This window comes from Bombina bombina, unplaced genomic scaffold (genome assembly GCF_027579735.1).
Source record: "Bombina bombina isolate aBomBom1 unplaced genomic scaffold, aBomBom1.pri scaffold_1455, whole genome shotgun sequence".
NCBI classification, from domain to species: domain Eukaryota; kingdom Metazoa; phylum Chordata; class Amphibia; order Anura; family Bombinatoridae; genus Bombina; species Bombina bombina.
The window spans coordinates 12575-25057 of record NW_026511916.1 but is presented as its reverse complement, the minus strand read 5'-3'; the positions used below and the strand labels follow the sequence as shown (position 1 = coordinate 25057).

Sequence of the window (12483 nt, the reverse complement as noted above, 5' to 3'; positions counted from 1 at the left end):
ACAGAATCCCCTGAACCAGAGGAATCATCAGAATCAGAATGATGATGTTCAGTTAAAAATTCATCTGTAGGGAGAGAAGTTTTAAAAGATTTTTTACGTTTACTAGAAGGAGAAATAACAGACATAGCCTTCTTTATGGATTCAGAAACAAAATCTCTTATATTATCAGGAACATTCTGCACCTTAGATGTTGAAGGAACTGCAACAGGCAATGGTACTTTACTAAAGGAAATATTATCTGCTTTAACAAGTTTGTCATGACAATCAATACAAACAACAGCTGGAGGAATAGCTACCAAAAGTTTACAGCAGATACACTTAGCTTTGGTAGATTCAGCACTTGACAGCGATTTTCCTGTAGTATCTTCTGACTCAGATGCAACGTGAGACATCTTGCAATATGTAAGAGAAAAAACAACATATATATAAAGCAAAATTGATCAAATTCCTTAAATGACAGTTTCAGGAATGGGAAAAAATGCCAAAGAACAAGCTTCTAGCAACCAGAAGCAATAAAAAATGAGACTTAAATAATGTGGAGACAAAAGTGACGCCCATATTTTTTTGCGCCAAATAAGACGCCCACATTATTTGGCGCCAAAAATGACGCCACATCCGGAACGCCGACATTTTTGCCGCAAAATAACGTCAAAAAATTACGCAACTTCCGGCGACACGTATGACGCCGGAAACGGAAATAGAATTTTTGCGCCAAAAAAGTCTGCGCCAAGAATGACGCAATAAAATGAAGCATTTTCAGCCCCCGCGAGCCTAACAGCCCACAGGGAAAAAGTCAAATTTTAAGGTAAGAAAAATGTTAAAATGCATTATCCCAAATATGAAACTGACTGTCTGAAAATAAGGAAAGTTGAACATTCTGAGTCAAGGCAAATAAATGTTTGAATACATATATTTAGAACTTTATAAACAAAGTGCCCAACCATAGCTAGGAGTGTCACAGAAAATAAGACTTACTTACCCCAGGACACTCATCTACATATAGTAGATAGCCAAACCAGTACTGAAACGAGAATCAGCAGAGGTAATGGTATATATAAGAGTATATCGTCGATCTGAAAAGGGAGGTAAGAGATGAATCTCTACGACCGATAACAGAGAACCTATGAAATAGACCCCTTAGAAGGAGATCACTGCATTCAAATAGGCAATACTCTCCTCACATCCCTCTGACATTCACTGCACGCTGAGAGGAAAACCGGGCTCCAACTTGCTGCGGAGCGCATATCAACGTAGAATCTAGCACAAACTTACTTCACCACCTCCATCGGAGGCAAAGTTTGTAAAAACTGAATTGTGGGTGTGGTGAGGGGTGTATTTATAGGCATTTTGAGGTTTGGGAAACTTTGCCCCTCCTGGTAGGAATGTATATCCCATACGTCACTAGCTCATGCACTCTTGCTAATTACATGAAAGAAAGAATCATACTTCTCAACCAAAGGGAAAGAGAAGTAGCAGTAGCCTTCTGACTCTTATGCTTTCCAGCAAAATAAACAAACAGGGCAGATGACTGGCGAAATCCTTAGTTGCCTGTAGGTAGACTTTTAGAGCATGCACAACATCCAAGTTGTGCAACAGACATTCCTTATGAGAAGGATTAGGACAGATAGAAGGAACAACAATTTCCTGATTATTATTTCTATTCAAAACCACTTTAGGAAGAAACCCCAATTTAGTACAATGAACCGCCTTATACGCATGAAAGATAAGGTAAGGCGAATCACACTGCAAGGCAGAGAGTTCCAAGAGTCTCCGAGCAGAAGAGATAGCAAAAAGAAAGAAAACCTTCCAAGATAATAACTTAATATCTATGGAATGCACTGGCTCAAACGGAGCCTGCTGCAAAACTTTAATAACAAAGTTAAGGCTCCAAGGAGGAGCAACAGGTTTAAACACAGGCCTGATTCTGACCAGGGCCTGACAAAAAGATTAAACATCTGGCACATCCACCAGACGCTTGTGTAACAAAATAGATAATGCAGAAATCTGACCTTTCAGAGAACTGACTGACAATCCTTTCTCCAGACCTTTCTGGAGAAAAGTCAAAATTCTAGGAATCCTGATCCTACTCCAAGAGTAACCCTTAGATTCACACCAATAAAGGTATTTACGCCATACCTTATGGTAAATTTTTAGAGTAACAGGCTTGCGAGCCTGGATCATGGTCTCAATGACCGACTCAGAAAATCCATGCTTAGACAGAACTAAGCGTTTAATCTCCAAGCAGTCAGCTTCATAGAAACGAGATTTGGATGGAGGAAAGGACTATGAGATAGAAGGTCCTTCCTCAGAGGTAAACTCCAAGGAAGAAGAGATGACATCTTCACTAGGTCTGCATACCAGATCCTGTGACGCCATACAAGAGCTATTAGAATTATCAATGCTCTCTCCTGTTTGATAAAAGCTATTACTTGTGGAAGGAGCGCAAACGGAGGAAACAGGTATGCTAGACCGAAAACCCAAGGAACCGCCTCTATCAGAGCGGCCTGAGGATCTCTTGACCTTGAACCATAACTTGGAAACTTGGAGTCCTGCCGAGACGCCATCAGATCCAACTCTGGCACCCCCACTTGAGGTTTAACCTGGAATGTGGATGGCAGATAGACAAAAATGTTTGCCTACTTCATGGCTAAGGAACTCCGAGTTCCTTCCAGGTGGTTGATGTAAGCCACTGAGGTGATGTTGTCCGACTGGAACCTGATAAACCAGGCTAAGGACAATTGAGGCCAAGCCAACAGAACATTGTAAATCGCTCTCAACTCAAAGATGTTTATGGGGAGACTCATATGGACCCAGTTGCAAAAGAAAAGGTATTTTAAGAAAAAATTTTGGAGGTTGGAAATTGTATGATTTCGGAACACATTTACTGGATCATGAAGCAAAATAGAAGTCAATATAGAGGAAGGTACAGGGTCTAACATCTGTGATATTGTAACTCTCCAAGCCCTCATCACCTAGAGGGCAATGAACCCAAATTTTTTATTTCATGATTAAGATAGAGCATGCAATTTTAAACAACTTTCTAATTTACTCCTATTATCAATTTGTCTACATTCTCTTGCTATCTTTATTTGAAAAGCATGAATGTAAGTTTAGAAGCTGGCCCATTTTTGGTTCAAAACCTGGGTTGTGCTTGCTGATTGGTGGCTAAATGTACCCACCATTCAGCAAGTGCTGTCCAGGGTTCTAAACCATAAATTGGCTGGCTCCTTAGCTTAGATGCTTTCTTTTTCAAATAAAGATAGCAAGAGAATGAAGAAAATGTGATAATAAGAGTAAATTATAATAAGTTGCTTAAAATTGCATGCTCTATCTGAATCATAAAAGAAAAAATTTAGGTTTAGTATCCCTTTAAGTAACAAGAAATTCAATCTGACTGCTACACCGTGTCACTCAGCATGATGAATAAATATATTGTAAATGATACATTTGGTAATGCCCTTTACAAACTAAAGACGGCAGCATAACAGACACATCACAGTATGGCCTCTAGTTATCAAGCCATCAACCGCAAATACGCTGGAATTCCGCAGCGTATTTGTGGCGAGGCTGATTCGCCTTAGTTATCAATCCCTACTGCCCGGCAAAAGTAGAGTATAGTGACTTAACCTACGATCCGCCGGACTCAGATCAATGGTTACGTCACTACAGATGTTCCGAACGCAAGTTCGGCACAATCTGACTACTTTTGGTAGTTATCAAACTACTACCAGGTACGCTCGCCACAATTCTGGGCCAGCGTACCTGGATTGGCGGATCCCATAGGAATCAATGGCAGTCTGACCATAACGAAAGCTCATGTTCGCTGCTGCCCGATATCTCATTGATTTCTATGGGAAACGTCTGCACCTAACACCCTGACATGTACCCCGAGTCTAAACACCCCTAATCTGCCCCCCCTACACAGCCGCAACTAAATAAATTTATTACCCCCTAAACCGCCGCTCCCGGACCCCGCCGCAACTATAAGAAACATGTTAACCCCTAAACCGCCACTCCCTGACCCCACTGCCACCTACATTATACATATTAACCCCTAATTTGCTGCCCCCTATACCGCCGCCACCTACATAAACTTATTAACCCCTATCCTGCGGATCCCGGACCCCGCCGCAACTAAATAAATTGTTTAACCCCCAAACCGCCGCCCCCGGACCCCGCCACCACCTATATTAAAGTTATTAACCCCTATCCTGCCGCCACCTATATTAAAATTATTAACCCCTAAACCTAAGTCTAACACTAACCCTAACCCCCCAACTTAAATATTATTTTCATAAATCTAAATAATATTACTCGTATTAACTAAATTAATCCTATTTAAAACTAAATACTTAAACTTCTTGTAATTCTTTTTTATTTTCTGTAATATAGTGTTTTGGGTTTTTTTGTACTATAGTTTAGTTTATTTAATTTAATTTTAGGTAATTGTAGGTAATTTATTTAATGATAGTGTTAGGTTTAATTGTAACTTAGGTTAGGATTTAATTTACAGGTAATTTTGTAAGTATTTTAACTAGGTAGCTATTAAATAGTTAATAACTATTTAATAACTATTGTACCTAGTTAAAATAAATACAAAGTTGCCTGTAAAATAAAAATAAATCCTAAAATAGCTACAATATAATTATTAGTTATATTGTAGCTATCTTAGGGTTTATTTTACAGGTAAGTATTTCGTTTTAAATAGGAATAATTTAGTTAATAATAACATAATTTATGTAAGAACTTACCTGATAAATTCATTTCTTTCATATTAACAAGAGTCCATGAGCTAGTGACGTATGGGATATACATTCCTACCAGGAGGGGCAAAGTTTCCCAAACCTTAAAATGCCTATAAATACACCCCTCACCACACCCACAAATCAGTTTAACGAATAGCCAAGAAGTGGGGTGATAAGAAAAAAAGTGCGAAGCATATAAAATAAGGAATTGGAATAATTGTGCTTTATACAAAAAAATCATAACCACCCCAAAAAAGGGTGGGCCTCATGGACTCTTGTTAATATGAAAGAAATGAATTTATCAGGTAAGTTCTTACATAAATTATGTTTTCTTTCATGTAATTAACAAGAGTCCATGAGCTAGTGACGTATGGGATAATGACTACCCAAGATGTGGATCTTTCCACAGAAGAGTCACTAGAGAGGGAGGGATAAAATAAAGACAGCCAATTCCTGCTGAAAATAATCCACACCCAAAATAAAGTTTAACAAAAAACATAAGCAGAAGATTCAAACTGAAACCGCTGCCTGAAGAACTTTTCTACCAAAAACTGCTTCAGAAGAAGAAAATACATCAAAATGGTAGAATTTAGTAAAAGTATGCAAAGAGGACCAAGTTGCTGCTTTGCAGATCTGGTCAACCGAAGCTTCATTCCTAAACGCCCAGGAAGTAGATACTGACCTAGTAGAATGAGCTGTAATTCTCTGAGGCGGAATTTTACCCGACTCAACATAGGCAAGATGATTTAAAGATTTCAACCAAGATGCCAAAGAAATGACAGAAGCTTTCTGGCCTTTCCTAGAACCGGAAAAGATAAGAAATAGACTAGAAGTCTTACAGAAAGATTTCGTAGCTTCAACATAATATTTCAAAGCTCTAACAACATCCAAAGAATGCAACGATTTCTCCTTAGAATTCTTAGGATTAGGACATAATGAAGGAACCACAATTTCTCTACTAATGTTGTTGGAATTCACAACTTTAGGTAAAATTCAAAAGAAGTTCGCAACACCGCCTTATCCTGATGAAGAATCAGAAAAGGAGACTCATAAGAAAGAGCAGATAATTCAGAAACTCTTCTGGCAGAAGAGATGGCCAAAAGGAACAAAACTTTCCAAGAAAGTAATTAATATCCAATGAATGCATAGGTTCAAATGGAGGAGCTTGAAGAGCCCCCAGAACCAAATTCAAACTCCAAGGAGGAGAAATTGACTTAATGACAGGCTTTATACAAACCAAAGCTTGTACAAAACAATGAATATCAGGAAGAATAGCAATCTTTCTGTGAAAAAGAACAGAAAGAGCAGAGATTTGACCTTTCAAGGAACTTGCGGACAAACCCTTATCTAAACCATCCTGAAGAAATTGTAATATTCTCGGTATTCTAAAAGAATGCCAAGAAAAATGATGAGAAAGACACCAAGAAATATAAGTCTTCCAGACTCTATAATATATCTCTCTGGATACAGATGTACGAGTCTGTAACATAGTATTAATCACAGAGTCAGAGAAACCTCTTTGACCAAGAATCAAGCGTTCAATCTCCATACCTTTAAATTTAAGGATTTCAGATCCTGATGGAAAAAAGGACCTTGAGACAAAAGGTCTGGTCTTAACGGAAGAGTCCACGGTTGGCAAGAGGCCATCCGGACAAGATCCGCATACCAAAACCTGTGAGGCCATGCCGGAGCTACCAGCAGAACAAACGAGCATTCCTTCAGAATCTTGGAGATTACTCTTGGAAGAAGAACTAGAGGCGGAAAGATATAGGCAGGATGATACTTCCAAGGAAGTGAAAATGCATCCACTGCCTCCGCCTGAGGATCCCGGGATCTGGACAGATACCTGGGAAGTTTCTTGTTTAGATGAGAAGCCATCAGAACTATTTCTGGAAGTTCCCACATTTGAACAATCTGAAGAAATACCTCTGGGTGAAGAGACCATTCGCCCGGATGCAACGTTTGGCGACTGAGATAATCCGCTTTCCAATTGTCCATACCTGGGATATAAACCGCAGAGATTAGACAGGAGCTGGATTCCGCCCAAACCAAAATTCGAGATACTTCTTTCATAGCCAGAGGACTGTGAGTCCCTCCTTGATGATTGATGTATGCCACAGTTGTGACAATGTCTTATCTGAAAACAATGAACAACTCTCTCTTCAGAAGAGGCCAAGACTGAAGAGCTCTGAAAATTGCACGGGGTTCCAAAATATTGATCGGAAATCTCACCTCCTGAGATTCCCAAACCCCTTGTGCCGTCAGATACCCCCACACAGCTCCCCAACCTGTAAGACTCATATCTGTTGAGATTATAGTCCAGGTCGGAAGAACAAAGAAGCCCCCTGAACTAAACGATGGTGATCTGTCCACCATGTCAGAGAGTGTCGTAAAATCGGTTTAAAGATATTAATTGAGATATCTTTGAGTAATCCCTGCACCATTGGTTCAGCATACAGAGCTGAAGAGGTCGCATGTGAAAACGAGCAAAGGAGATCGCATCTGATGCGGCAGTCCTAAGATCCAACATTTCCATGCATAAGGCTACCAAAGGGAATGATTGTGACTGAAGGTTTTGACAAGCTGATATCAATGTTAAACTTCTCTTGTCTAACAAGGACAGAGTCATAGACACTGAATTTATCTAGAAACCTAAAAAGGTTACCCTTGTCTGAGGAATCAATAAACTGATTGGTAAATTGATCCTCCAACCATGAACTTGAAGAAACAACACAAGTCGATTCGTATGAGACTCTTCGAAAATGAGAAGACTGAGCAAGTACCAAGATATCGTCCAAATAAGGAAATACCAAAACCCTGTTCTCTGATTACAGAAAGAAGGGCACCGAGAACCTTTGAAAAAAATTCTTGGAACTGAGGCTAGGCCAAATAGTAGAGCCATAAAACTGGTAATGCTTGTCTAAAAAGAGAATCTCAGACACTAAAAGTGATCTGGATGAATCGGAATATGCAGATACACATCCTGTAAATCTATTGTAGACATATAATGCCCTTGCTAAACAAAAGGCAGGATAGTCCTACAGTAACCATCTTGAATGTTGGTATCCTAACATAACGAATCAATAATGATAGATCCAGAACTGGTCTGAAGGAATTGACCTTCTTTGGTACAATGAAGAGATAAAATAAAACCCCAGCCCCTGTTCCAGAACTGGAACTGGCATAAATACTCCAGCCAACTCTAGATCTGAAACACATTTCAGAAATGCTGAGCCTTGCTGTGTTAACTGGGACACGGGAAAGAAAAGAATCTCTTAGCAGGAGGCCTTAACTTGAAGCCAATTCTGTACCTTTCTGAAACAATGTTTCTGAAACCAGAGATTAAGAACGGAATTGATCCAAATTTCTTTGAAGAAAACGTAATCTGCCCCATACCAGCTGAGCTGGAATAAGGGCCGCACCTTCATAGGTACTTAGGAGCTGGCTATAGGTTTCTATAAGGCTCGGATATATTCCAAACTGGAAATAGTTTCCAAACTGATACCGCTCCTGAGGATGAAGGATCAGGCTTTTGTTCCTTGTTGTGAGGAAAGGAACGAAATGAATATTTACCCTGGAAAGAAAAGGAAAGCAAAGTTGACTTAGAAGACATGTCAGCATTCCAAGTTTTAATCCATAAAGCTTTTCTAGCTAAAATAGCTAGAGACATATACCTGACATCAACTCTAATGATATCAAAAGATGGTATCACCAACAAAATTATTAGCATGTTATAGAATAATAATAATGCTATAAAATTATGATCTGTTACTTGTTGCGCTAAAGCTTCTAACCAAAAAGTTGAAGCTGCAGCAACATCCGCTAAAAATATAGCAGGTCTAAGAAGATTACCTGAACATAAGTAAGCTTTTCTTAGAAAGGATTCAATTTTCCTGTCTAAAGGATCCTTAAATGAAGTACTATCTGCCATAGGAATAGTAGTACATTAGCAGGAGTAGAGACAGCCCCATAACCTTAGGGATTTTTGTCCCAAAAAACTCTAATCTGTCAGATGGCACAGGATATAATTTGCTTAAACGTCTAGAAGGAGTAAATAAATTACCCAAATTATTCCATTCCCTGGAAATTACTTCAGAAATAGCATCAGGGAGATAAAACACTTCTGGAATAACTACAGGAGATTTAAAAACCTTATTTAAACGTTTACATTTAGTATCAAGAGGACCAGAATCCTCTATTTCTAATGCAAATAATACTTCTTTAAGTAAAGAACGAATAAATTCCATCTTGAACAAATACAAAGATTTATCAGCATCAACCTCTGAGACAGAAACCTCTGAACCAGAAGAACCATTATCAGTATCAGAATGATGATGTTCATTTAAAAATTCATCTGAAAAAAAGAGAAGTTTTAAAAGACTTTTATGTATACTAGAAGGAGAAATAACAGACATAGCCTTCTTAATGGATTTAAAATAAATAAAATCTCTTATGTTATCAGGAACACTCTGAAAATTAGATGTTGACGGAACAGCAACAGGTAATGTAACAGTACTAAAGGAAATTTTATCTGCATTAATAAGTTTGACATGACATGCAATACAAATAACAGCTGGAGAAACAGATACCAAAAGTTTATAGCAGACTTAGCTTGGTAGCTCCAGCACTGTGCAGTGATTTTCCTGTAGTAACTTCTGACTCAGTTGCAACGTGGAACATCTTGCAATATGTAAAAGAAAAAAACAACATATAAAGCAAAATTGATCAAATTCCTTAAATGACAGTTTCAGGAATGGGAAAAAAATGCCAGTGAACAAGCTTCTAGCAACCAGAAGCAATAAATAATGAGACTTAAATAATGTGGAGACAAAAATGACGCCCATATTTTTTAGCGCCAAAAAAGACGCCCACATTATTTGGCGCCTAAATGCTTTTGGCGCCAAAAATGACGCCACATCCGGAACGCCGACATTTTTGGCGCAAAATAACGTCAAAGAATGACGCAACTTCCGGCGACACGTATGACGCCGGAAACGGAAATAGAATTTTTGCGCCAAAAAAAGTCCGCGCCAAGAATGACGCAATAAAATGAAGCATTTTCAGCCCCCGCGAGCCTAACAGCCCACAGGGAAAAAGTCAAATTTTAAGGTAAAATATGTTAAATTAAAATGCATTATCCCAAATATGAAACTGACGGTCTGAAAATAAGGAAAGTTGAACATTCTGAGTCAAGGCAAATAAATGTTTGAATACATATATTTAGAACTTTATAAACAAAGTGCCCAACCATAGCTAGGAGTGTCACAGAAAATAAGACTTACTTACCCCAGGACACTCATCTACATATAGCAGATAGCCAAACCAGTACTGAAACGAGAATCAGCAGAGGTAATGGTATATATAAGAGTATATCGTCGATCTGAAAAGGGAGGTAAGAGATGAATCTCTACGACCGAAAACAGAGAACCTATGAAATAGACCCCTTAGAAGGAGATCACTGCATTCAAATAGGCAATACTCTCCTCACATCCCTCTGACATTCACTGCACGCTGAGAGGAAAACCGGGCTCCAACTTGCTGCGGAGCGCATATCAACGTAGAATCTAGCACAAACTTACTTCACCACCTCCATCGGAGGCAAAGTTTGTAAAACTGATTTGTGGGTGTGGTGAGGGGTGTATTTATAGGCATTTTAAGGTTTGGGAAACTTTGCCCCTCCTGGTAGGAATGTATATCCCATACGTCACTAGCTCATGGACTCTTGTTAATTACATGAAAGAAAGTAAGTTTTATTTAGATTTATTAAAATAATATTAAAGTTAGGGGGGTGTTAGTGTTAGACTTAGGTTTAGAGGTTAATAAGTTTAATATAGGTGGCGGCGGGGTCCGGGAACGGCGGTTTAGGGGTTAAACATTTAATTTAGTTGCGGCGGGGTCCGGGAGCGGTGGTTTAGGGTTTAATGTAGGTTGCGGCGGTGTAGTGGGGGGCAGGATAGGGGTTAATAACTTTAGTATAGGTGGCGGTGTGCTCCGGGTGCGGCGGTTTAGGGGTTAAACAATTTATTTATTTGCGGCTGAGTCCGGGATCCGCAGGATAGGGGTTAATAACTTGAATATAGGTGGCGGCAGTGTAGTGGGGGGCAGTATAGGGGTTAATAGGTATGATGTAGGTGGCGGCGGAGTCCGGGAGCGGTGGTTTAGGGGTTAATACATGTATTATAGTTGCGGCGGGGTCCAGGAGCGGCGGTTTAGGGGGTAATAACTTTATTTAGTTGTGGGGGGATCCGGGAGCGGCGGTTTAGGGGGTAAAACAGTGTAGTTTAGTGTGGCTGCTTAGTGACAGACTATCAAAAAAGCTGCGAAGAAGCCGATGAGCAGCGAGATCGATGACTGTCAGTTAACAACAGTCCGCTGCTCATCACTCCGTACTTGGTGCGTGGCTTCTTGACAGCTTTTTTGATAACTTTGGCGAACGTATTCAGGTACACGGCGGCGATGGTAGGCGAGCTTAGGTAAGCGTATTGGGCCGGCGAATGCAGGTAAGTAGACGGCTTCATAACTAGAGGCCTATGTGTTATATTTTGTTCTAAATACATGATGCTAGCAATATCTGGTAAGCCACTTGGAAAGTGTTATTAAATCAGAATATATCAAACCTTTAGTAAACAGTATATTCAGATGTTTTATTCTTTTTAACCTTTGAGAAAACATATGAAACCCCTGATTTACTTACCGTTTTGTACATCTTGTACTGGAGGTTAGATTTAGGGCTGAAAACTTTGTCGGTTCCAGAGGATCCAAGTGGTTTAATGATTTGTGTCAGCAGCAGGAAATCATTAAATAAGAAACCATATAACTCCTTGTTACTCTTTGCTTTGTAGAGTTTTCCGCTATGCAGAAATTTCCGTGGCCCCAAGCAGTTTGTCACAGAGTTAAATACTAATTGCTGATGAATAAAAAAAAAAAAAAAAAATTACTTTAGATGGGGTAATTTACTCTGGAAATCCATGCTGACCTATGTTTGGCAGAAATTAAAAAGTACTTTTAATTATCATTGATAGTAATGAAACATGAAATATTTTCAAAGAAGATACAAGAGGAACCTATGATTCTCAACTCCAGTCATCAATTACCCCTAATAGACCACAGTTGATCAGCTAATGGGTGAGAGCAGGTTAGTAAACCATGGTTACTGATCAGCTGATTATTCCACCTGTGTTCTAGTTCAGATATCATGAAAATCTGTCCTGTTAGGGAGACTTGATGACTGGATTTAAACAATTAGTAATCTCTACAAGTTATCATATTTCTGATGTGTACGTCTAAACACACCCTTACTGTTTGCTGCCACTGCTACTGGTGTGCATCTGTAAAATGTTAGAAAAAGATATACCTCAGATAAACCCTCACACTGAACATGAGCTTGGATCCACTCCAGACGATCAGAGTTTTCCTTCTCACGAACGCCTTCGTTGACTTGTGAACAAAGCTCTTCTGCCTTTTCCAGGGCTTGCTTTAAGTGACTGTGATCTGGGTGGTTTTCCGGAGTGTTTTCTATAATCTTGTTAACAAAAATATATATTTATGTTATATTTTTATTCCAAATCAAAACATTTATGTGACATAGTATATATTAAATTCAGTGCTAACCAAAGCTGCGTAAAAACACAGAGAATATTAAGAAATAACTTTTGAATAACTTTCCTTATTTGTTTTGGTTCATTAAAATCACATGCAAGTCAAAAACATAATTTATGTAAGAACTTACCTGATAAAT

The 12483-nt window shown here is 39.0% G+C and overlaps 1 protein-coding gene across 1 annotated transcript in view; it reads right to left on the bottom strand.

The window, feature by feature from the left end:
- Positions 1–12267, bottom strand: part of LOC128644008 (intersectin-1-like) — a gene marked incomplete at both ends in the record, with an annotated part of 37952 nt that extends 25685 nt beyond the window's left edge. Inside the window, 2 exons of the mRNA XM_053696773.1 lie at positions 11440–11652; positions 12100–12267. Coding sequence (XP_053552748.1) covers positions 11440–11652; positions 12100–12267 — 381 coding nt within the window. The remainder of the gene's footprint in view (positions 1–11439; positions 11653–12099) is intronic.
- Positions 12268–12483: the final 216 nt, after the last annotated feature.